We start from the raw sequence: 10,217 nt of genomic DNA, 5'->3' as shown, positions 1-10,217 counted from the left end.
AGGTCTTCCACTTCACATTCTTTACATCTTGTCCAAAGTTATTTGTGAATGCAACTGATTTATTCTTAATGATTTTTGCATTAACACCATTATTGTACTTTCCCTTTCTGAATTTCCTCAGATTTATGTGCTTGGACATCATCCCCGGGGAACTACCATTTACTAGTATTGCTTTCAATCCTCACTGTGATGATGATCCCAGCAAGCCTTCCCAGCTACTTTGCTCTAAGGTCTTTATTAGTACTGAGAGCCACCTCCCTTACTTTCCCACCAGCTGCAACCTTTCTTGCTTCTGTGGAAAAAAAACTTCAGTCATGTTATCATATTGCGTTTCTTCCATATTGTTCAAATACTTAAAATACTTAAATAAAATACTTATTCTAATACTCAAGAATGCCTGCAGCAGAACTGTCCTGTTCTCTTTCTCACTGTTCTTAATGAACACTCAGTCCTACATTTTGCTCTTTACATCTTCCCAATCTCCTCCAATAATTTATTTCGGGAGTCCAGGAGGATCTCCTTCTCCTTTGACCCATTTCAGGAAGTCCTTGTTGGGCTCCTCATGCTTAATATTTGTTTCCCAATTCTAAGTAGTTTGCAACCTCACACAAAGGGAAAAACCCAAGAATATTTGTTCCAGACAACCAGATCTAAACCAGAAGCATGTTCCAGAAATGCTGGCTGTATCTTTTTTTTAGTGCCTATCCCTCCACCAGCCAAAAACTAGGGAGCCTGCTAGAAACTCAATACCACTGATGCCAGCTGGGCTTCCTTTATTCAGGAAGGACGGAGAGCAAGGAGACAATGCAATCACTGGACATGCAATTACTAGTGCCACTTAACTCTTCAGACCCAAAACTTGCTAGACACAGCTTCCTTTATGTAAATATATATTCTCATGTCCAGCATATTGGTATTTAGTAGTTGTCTACAATGCATATTTGCACACACATACTTTGCTAGTATTATGCTTAAGTTATTCTAGCTGGTACGTGTGCTTTGAAAGTAGATTTTATGCATATATAATTATCTGTGATAGGTGTGTAGCTGAATAAGAAATAATGAAATATCTATACACACACACTCATCTGCAAATCCACCTAAACTACTTGATTTATGCTAGTTTGCCAGCGTCAGGATGACTTATTATTATGCAGCACCCTTCTGTCCAGAGCAAGGCCTCCACAGTAGTTGACAGTCTCTGTGTTTGTTGTCATATACGATAGTTATTATCATGTAAAACCTGAAACAGTTCATAGCTGTATGCTGTGACCCTGTCTGGTAGTGACGAGGTTTTTCCCCTTCCTTATGTCAGATGTGTTTTCATCTACCTGCTCAGCAAAGCTGCTGAGCACTGCCCAGTACTGCATACCAGGCTGAAGTCCTTCTCTGGGACGACAGGAGTCCTCTGCAGAGGATAGTGGAGTAAAGAGTCTCTTTGAAAAATGCATACAGCAAACGACACCCCAAAACCAGAGGTTCAGCTCCCTGCTGAAGGTGAGAGAAACTCTTAGCAGTTATGTTATACTTAAGGTTTTTCAAAAGCAAAATCACAAATTCTCATGTAATCTCATAGCCTCAGGATTGCAAGTTTGGACAGAGCTGCATCCTCTTTGGGGGTGAAGTGAAAAAGCAGTATGGATGTGTTGTTGAGTACGAAGCAAATTAGAAAGTTTCAACTAAATGCCACAGTTGCTTTTTTTCCCATAATTCAGTCAAGCCATGAAATGGACTGCCCATTATCTGGAGAATAAATTTGGGTTTCTCACTTGTCTTCTGGATTTCTGAGCTGTGAGGCCACACAGGTTGACTTTTTTCAACCAAGAGCACTGCTTTCGCCAGTGGAAGAGTTTGTCATTAACTCCCATGGCTTCATGGCCCACGTTCTGTTTACTTCTAGAGGCAGCAGAATGGATGAAGCCTGCTTTCCTACTGACTTGTTTCTTTCAGTTCCAAAGCTTTTCTTGGTCCCTTCGTGACGAATAACCTCCCATGCCATCCTCCGGCAGCCCTGGCTACCTCTGTCGGGAGACAGCAAGCCTTGGGGCCGTCCCCGTCATCTCCAATGACCAAAGCAGCTAGCCGTGGCCGTGCCAGCCCTGTGTCAGCCGAACCCTCCCTCGCCTGGGGGTACCCCTGCGTGTCGGCCACACAGCTACCAGCGCTCACGAAGCTCCCTCGAGCTTCAGGCTGACCAGATCACCTCCTCCTCCTCGAAGGGTAAGAGCAACTGTACGACGGGGACGTGCCTCCCCCCCACATCACAGTAGTGCATGGCCCAGAGGCACCGGGCTGGCCCTTCTCCGCTCCCTCCCAGCCCCGGGACCGGAGGGGCAAGGTCCCGGGGCTGGGTCAGGACCATGACCGGCTCCACCAGTTGCGTCCCCACTGAGAGCCCGCAGCGAGCGGGAGCCGGGTGCCTCCCCCGGGGCTGCTGGGGCCCCCGGGGCCGAGCAGCCCGCCGAGCACCGCGAAACCCCAGAGCACCGCTCCCGGGGAGCCGGCCGGGGCGCGGTCCCCCCTCGCTGGCAGGCGGGACGCTCCCCCCTGCCCGGGGGCGCCGGCGGGAGCCGCTCCCCGCCCCGCGCAGCCCCCCCGCCCGCCGCTCTTCCGCGCCGCGCCCCTCGGGGCTGGCCGGCGGCGGGGCGGGGAGGGCGGAGGGCGGAGCCGCCGGCGGAGGAGCCGGGCGGGTTTCCTGGCGGGGGCAGCGCGGCGTGGGCAGGTCCGTGAGAACTTCGCCGAGTCCGCCCGGGGCGGAGGCGTGCCTGTACCCGTGTCCGTGTCCGGGAGAGGCGCCCCCATCTCCGCGGCCCCGCCGCCTGCTCGGTATGGCCGGCCGCCTCGGCCGCGGGATGTGCTGGGGCAAGCGGGGCCGGGGCTGCCGGGGCGGGGGCGCGCTGCTGGCCCTGGGGCTGCTGGCCGCCGTCGGCTTCCTCGCCTGGCGGCACGGCCCGCCGCCCCGCCACGCCGCCCGCCGCGCCCCGCCGCCGCCGCCCGCCGCCGCCGAGCTGCTGCGGAAGCCGGTGTACACGAAGCCGGCCCTGGACCCGGGGGCGCTGGGCGAGCTGGGCCGGGCGGTGCGGCTGGAGCTGAGCCCGGCCGAGAAGCGGCTCCAGGAGGAGAGCGTCCGCCGGCACCAGATCAACACCTACTTGAGCGACCGCATCTCCCTGCACCGCCGCCTGCCCGAGCGCTGGCACCCGCTGTGAGTACCCGCCGCCCCGCTCCGTCCCGCCCCGCCGGGCTCCGCCGCCCGGTGACCCGGGGGCAGGTGGGGGCGGCGGCGGAGGGGCCGCGCCCGCCCCGGTGCGGCTCCACCGGAGCAGCTCTGCCAGGCAGAGGAGCGTTTGGTGGCAGCGGTCAGCGCGGGGTCACCGTGTCTCGGCTGCATCTCGCTCCGAAACGCGGGGGCTTTTAAAACGTTCTCCTTTCTTCACCCCCTCTGCAACCGCTTTCGAGTCACAGCGTTTGCCCACTAAGTTAAACCAGTCGCGGATTTTGCCTGGCTCCCGCCCTTCTGCCAAGGTAGAGGCAGTTGCGTGTTGGTGGTGCCTGTGCAGCTCAAGAGAGAGTGTTTTCCCCTGGTAGCCCCAGCAGTGGGGTTGGAGCCCTTGGGCAGGGGACGCTGCCGTGCTTCTCCTGTGCTTCTCCTGTCTGCTGGGTAGGTCACCGTAGGCAGCAGTATACTCTTCCAGTTGCTCCCAGGTTTACAAATGTTAACGCTTCCCAGCCTTGTGTAGTATTCAAATGTCTTACACCACACAGTATAAAGCAGATTATTTCATCATCAGATTTACCAGGAGCTTTGTAGAGATGCTCACAGAGGTGCATAATGTTCTTCTAAACTGGGACTTTGCTTGATCCTGGATACTTGGTTGCAGGGACAATTTACATTTACAAATCACATTTACATTTATAACACTAATGCCGGATGATGACATAAGCAGTTGTAAACTAAGGGTTAGATCCTGTTTGATGAGATGATTGCACTTTACAGGCAACAGTTCGGCACAGTTGTGAAGTCAGTGCTGCGCAGCGGATCGGGCTGTATGGTCAGTTCTGGCCTAATGCAAATACTCAGTTTAGCGGAGGGGTTCACCTCCGCACGGGCTGTCCTGTAAGTGAGCAGCCGGCTGGTGAGAGGAATGGGTATGTGCCTTCGGCCAGAGGGGTCGGGGCAGAGCCATGGCTGCTACTGGCCGAGTCCTCTCCTCTGTTTCACTTGAGCTTGGCTTCAGCCAGTTTATTTCGTCGCAACAGGTTTGTGTGGTATGGTAGCAAAGAGCTGTGGAAAAAACAGGGCTCTGTCTCTGACATGTGTTCACATCAGTGTGTCCTGTCCCATGGTTCACCCAACTCTGCTTATAAATGCTGTATCTAAAACATGAATCCTATGATAGCTCCTAAAAAATTGCAATGCAAGCTCATGATCTTTTTACTGTAAATTTAAGCATGACAGTAGGCTTGTTTTTCTTGGTTACCTTTTATTCCCCTCTTAGAAACAGGCTATAGACCATAGGTTAAAAAGGACCTTTTTAGTTGCATTTCTACAGAAAGAATTTAAATCATTTCAATTAATTATTCTGGACTCCTGCCATTTCTTTCAGACAGGATGTTGGAGGAAATGGAAGATCACAGTTGTTGAGCAGAGGACGTTATAGATGGGAGAAAGATTCTTGAAATGAAAATAAGTGGGCAGATGGATTTTGCTACAATGGTACATCCTTTTTCATTTGAATAGTTGTATGTTTGAAATGACAAAATGTATCCAGACCAAAAGGATTGCAAGGCATCAATGACATAATCTCAGAGATAATTGCTTTCTGAGGATGAGGCTGTGTTGTACCGTTGTAGAATCTGCTGGCAGATCCTTCATGTCTTTTCACACAGCTAAATCTCAATTATGGCAGAAATATCACAGAACATCTGTCCAGCTCACGCAACAAATTAAAAAAAAACCAAAACAATGTAGGGCCTATATAGGTTGAAAAGTCAAGTCTAGGAAAAATATGGTTTAGTTTCTTTATTTTAAGGTTGGTAATGCTTGACCATTCATGATCTTTGGGTGAGGCTACAGTGGTAGGAAATAAGTAGTAATGGTACACTTTAACTAAACTTCAGCTGTCCACAAAGATGATGCAAAGGCTGAATTTTTACATGTGATCAATGAAACAGTTTTGGTACCTGAGGACCAGAAGGTGACAAAGAGACCATTTTTTTTTTTTTAGTGGAGTCTCAGAGGAGAACCAGGGAACTGTGTGCTGGCAAGCCTTGGATCTCTTCCAGGCATATTATTTACAAACTGTGGTAAGGGAAAGAATTAGTAGCAAATAGGTAGGTATGATCTGTTGAGAAAGAGTCAACTTGGCCTTTGTCAAGTATGACGTGTCTCACAAACCTATTGGAGTTCTTTGAAGGTTATAATTATACGGATAAGCAGGTGTGGTGTTATTTCCAGAGGCTTTTGCTGAGTTCCATAAACAGCTGTGAAATAAGGTGGAAATTTCTTGCATTTATCAATAACTGAATAAAAACTGGGAAGCACTTGTTTTCTCTCTCTTTTTTTTTTTTTTTTTTTTAAAGTAGTGGAGGGTCACTGGTAGTTCCACAGAAATCTGTTGGACCCAATGCTGTTCAACTTGCAGCATGGATTCCATACAGAAGTGACTAATTAATTTACAGCTCTTCAGCCTGAAAGACAGACAGTCTACTGAGAGGGTGTCTCTTGCTGAGCCGCTGCAATACTAGGCCAACACATGAAGTGAATAGCAAAAATTCTGCCGCTTCCTGGTTCCAAAAATCCATTTACTGTAAAGTATAAGGAATTTCATCTACTGGAAAACTGACATCAAGTGTTCATGAGATACTAACAGATACTATGCTTGGAGACTTTATTCTGGGCTATGAGCTTTTGGTCTGTTTCAGCATATTCTTATGTGTGCGGAGGTGAGACTGGAAATTTTAGATCCTAGGAAAACAGGAGGAGGAAAGAAAGGGCAATAAAGGTAGACAACATCCCCACCACCTGGATGCCCCACTGCTTCTTTTAACCTTCATGCCCTCCCACATTCATCAGTGAACTCACTCTGGGTGTGAATTGTGAAAATCACAAACATGAATCTAGTGAAAACTAGAATTTTGCTAGTAAGATTGAGAATATCCAAACCAGTAAGCCTTTAAACCTGGTCTGCAAAATTATGTATACAAGGTGTTGCTTTATCAGAAACTGATGACAAAAAATTTTTCTCAGTGCTATGTTTTGTACATCCTGTACCTGCTATCAGACCAGAAATGTGACAGTAGTTATTTGCTAATACCTGTGTCTGGTAAATACTGTGCAGGAAGAGAAGAAGAATAATAGTTTGATTGAGAATGCTCCCCATATAATGTATTGGTTGATGATATTTGATTATGAATCCTATACAGATGTTATTTACTTTATTATAAAGTTTCTTCAACTTTAGGTGTTTCTCCTACTAATATATTCCTGCTAATGTAAACATTCAGAAGACCTTTATTCCTCCTTGTTCTCAGAGACCACTGTAAGGTGTTTTTCTCAGAACTGATACCATTTCTACTGAAACACAGACCTGGAGAACTTCACAATTTGTATGATTTCCTTTAGACAGTTTCTGCTTCCTTTAACTGTCTGCGCTTGAGGTCAGCAGCTGATAATAACGTGTTTCATCACACAGAAACTTTTTAGTTTTATTGATGGCTAGAATTGTCTCTGTGTGTGTATGCATATAATTGTACCTATATGTGTACATATATATATTTAAACATATAAACAAACATATATACATAAACTATTAAGAATGTTCTTTTTATAAAATATTATGCATAAAAATGAAATTACTAAATGGTGATACAGTTTGTACAAAGCTCGAAGTGAAACATGCCATAGGGTCAGAGAAGATGAAGGTTGGAAGGAACCTCTGGGGTGTCTAGTCCAATCTCTTGCTTGAAGCAGGGCAACTTCAGTGTTAGAGCGTGTTGCTGAAGGCCATCCTTGTCTAGTCAAATTTGGAAAGTGTCCAAGGATGGAGATTCAACAGCCTCTCTGGCTACCACTTTCAAGGCTACATCATTGCCACAGAGAATTTTTTTTCCCCCAATCATAAAGTTGTCTAGATGGCCCAGGTTGTCTTCCCAGTGTTTATCCTTTATTTCTTGAGTTTATACACATATGGGAAGCAACCATTATAGCAGGTTTAAAAGAAGCAAGCATCCTCTGTCAGATATTGACCTACTGAGAGCTGTGTTGGGGCTGATGGCCTGGGCTGTGCATTTTGGCTGCTGCTGCTCTGCCTTCGTGCTGTGCAGCAGCAGGGCCACATCCTGTCCTGTGGGGCTTCTCATCATGTACTCATTTTACAGGACTGCGGGATTAGGCAGACAATGGATAGGGTCTTTTAGACAGCTTTTACAGACTATTATGGTGTGTAAGAAATGCATTTCCAGTTTTTCTGCATGGATTCTTTTAGATTGAGGACTGTTCTCAAAAATTTTTCCTGATTTTAGACATTCTACCTTCTTTTATTTTCTTTCTATGTTTCTCACAGTAGGGGCGCATTGCACATTTATTTCGGGGATGGTTTCTGTAAAATCACACCAGCTTTCTTTTGGCTGACTCTTGTTACAAAAGGAGCAAGGCAGGGATGGGCACTTTTGTGCCGACTCAGCGTTTTGTGTTGTCTCTTTCATGGTAGAAGCCTGAATCAGCCCTTGGGCCTCATTTCACTTGTGCTTGCAAGCAAATGGGTTTGTCTTTCCTGTCATTCCTTACCTGGCAAATGCTTTTGAGTAGCCACAAAAGCCCCCCAAATATTGAATATGGTCTGCATAATAATTAGCAGCTATAAAAATAGTCTTAGAGGTTTGTTCTTTAATTCTAGATAATTTTCTATGTTTTGGAGAGAGCGCTTTTTTATATATGTATGTTTTTATATGTATGTATATTAGTATCTATGTATAGATAGATATACACAAACACTGAAATTCCTCTGTCACCATCATTTATGCCTATAATATTATTTATTTTTTTGGGATACTGTCTTTGAGTTTAGCATAGCAATCTTGTGCTAAGATTTTTTCCAACTTTCAAAACTGCTTTTCCTGTCTGTTCCCAGATTTGAAGGTGATTGTCTTACAGTCTTACTTGTTACCATGGTTTGTTTTGTTTACTAGGTTTTAAATACCAAATTATGTAGACTGCTCATCTGATAGTATCTTGCCAGCAAATTCACAGAATAATCCTCAAGACTAGGTTTTGGTCCCTCTTCTACTCCAAAAAAAGTCGCAGCATCTGATTTTGATGGGTGTTCTGCTCCTGCCAGGAGTTTTAACCTGATGCCCTTCCAGGAAATGGCACGGCAGCCGGGTGTTTCCTCCTCAGCCCACCACAACCGCCTGACTATGCCCTGGAGTTTCTCCTTCATCTGTTATCTCAAGGTGAAGTAACTGCAGTGACTTTTTTTGCAGCGCCTATAGGGAAACTGAACTCTTTGGAGAGCTTATTTGCAATGGCTTGACCTTGTGGGTGCATCCCTTCACTCTGAGCATGCAGCTGATGGCACGCTCCATGCCCAGGCCTTGCTTTGGTGTCGGTATTCCCGTGCTTTACGTTCAGAGTCCACAAGACACAACACTCTTCTTCCTATGAGCAGATGTTTTGCTTAAAACACTCTTAGGTGTATTTGATTTAGTAGTTTTGTGACATTATGGTCACTGGTTTGAGGTTGGGTTTGTTGTTTGTTTTCTGAGCTTTTCTGGAATGGATAATTGGTTACTAATAACTACATTAATCATAATACCTTTTAGTCATTACTGTATTGTTAGTTGATGGGATTCCTTGCATTTATAAACAGGCTTTAGACCTGCAGAGCAGTGTGTCTCTGGGACATCTCATTCCTACTTCGTACAGTTAAGTGGGGGAGTAATAAATCTGCATCATTTTTGCTTGTTTTATTTGTTTTAAATAAGCAGGCTTGCAGTTTATGGCAGTACAAAATACAGCAATGCTTCCACAAGCGCTTTGATATTTAGGATATTTTACTATTTTTGCTTCCTATCTTCTGAAAAAATCTGTCAGTTTTCTTTGTCATTATGCTTGCATGTAATAGTCACCTGCAAATGTTTCCCAGAAGAGCCCACATGATTATTTTTGGACCATTTTTCTTTGCACCTTCTGATAGAGATCCTCAGCTTACTCTGATGTCTAGATGAGTGTTTGGTTTTGGTTGATTTGATTTTTAACCTGAGAAAGTTCCCAGATCAGTGATAGTAACCACAAATTATGATTATTTTTTTTCTTCATTCAAACAGTGCTTTTACAATTGTAAGGATCAGGTGCATCCACACCCTGCTATTAGTGATGGTTACAATAACTTCTTTCAGTTATTGTATTACTTTGCAAAATATTTTTCTTGTCCTGAATCAAATTACTCGCATCAAAGTAAGTTTCTGAATGTAGGTGTAGGAGATCATATGGCTCTGTGCAGGTGTTAAGTGTATCTCACTACATTGGAAGAAAATTCCAAACACAGGTAGCCATTTGAGGAAAATGAAACCACTGTTTCAAATCGGCAAAATAAAATAAAAATGCATTGTTTTTTCCCCATGGACACATGCAGAAATGCTTTCTCATCTGCACATCTGGAATCTGGGCTAGGTAGGAGCTTCTATTGCCTTTTCTAACAATTTGGAATTAGGACAATCTATGGATTTCTTGAATTTTTGAATTTTAGGATATAGGTTTAGTCCACCCTCATAGGTGGGCTTTCTAGACATTTTTTTCTTAATGTATTTTTAATCTGTCTTGAACAGATTTGCTTTTCTTTCTTTTCCCCAAACTTCTTGGCAAGTATTCTTTTCTATTTCAGACTTCTCAGCTTTCTTCCTTGCTTCTCACAATGTTTATACTAGCCAGCACAGTTCTTTATTATCTGAAATCTTAAAATGATGTTTGGCAGTCTATCTTGTCATGACCTTATTGTCACTGGCAGAATTGGTTTTTAAAACATCAAATAATCTGGAAAACTATTTCACAATCTAGCTAGCCTCTGTTTCAGAGACTTGATCATATCACAGTGTCGTAGACTGTACTGGGGGGGCTCTCTCCTAATGTGGTTTGTTTCAGCAGATGCAATTTAGGGAGCATTTACCCAGGCTGCTGGGCTGGGACTGGGTGGTGGGGAAGTGTGGGCCAGCATCAC

At 45.2% G+C, this 10,217-nt stretch overlaps 1 protein-coding gene across 1 annotated transcript in view; it reads left to right on the top strand.

Moving 5' to 3' along the window:
- Positions 1-2,828: 2,828 nt before the first annotated feature.
- The window catches only part of GALNT12 (polypeptide N-acetylgalactosaminyltransferase 12), a 49,598-nt gene continuing 42,209 nt past the window's right edge, over positions 2,829-10,217 (top strand). Inside the window, exon 1 of the mRNA XM_074847913.1 lies at positions 2,829-3,205. Coding sequence (XP_074704014.1) covers positions 2,829-3,205 — 377 coding nt within the window. The remainder of the gene's footprint in view (positions 3,206-10,217) is intronic.

The sequence above is a fragment of the Strix aluco genome, chromosome 1, assembly GCF_031877795.1.
Source record: "Strix aluco isolate bStrAlu1 chromosome 1, bStrAlu1.hap1, whole genome shotgun sequence".
Taxonomy (NCBI): Eukaryota; Metazoa; Chordata; class Aves; order Strigiformes; family Strigidae; genus Strix; species Strix aluco.
Note: the sequence above shows the minus strand (reverse complement) of the source record. Positions and strands in the feature narration are given on the sequence as shown.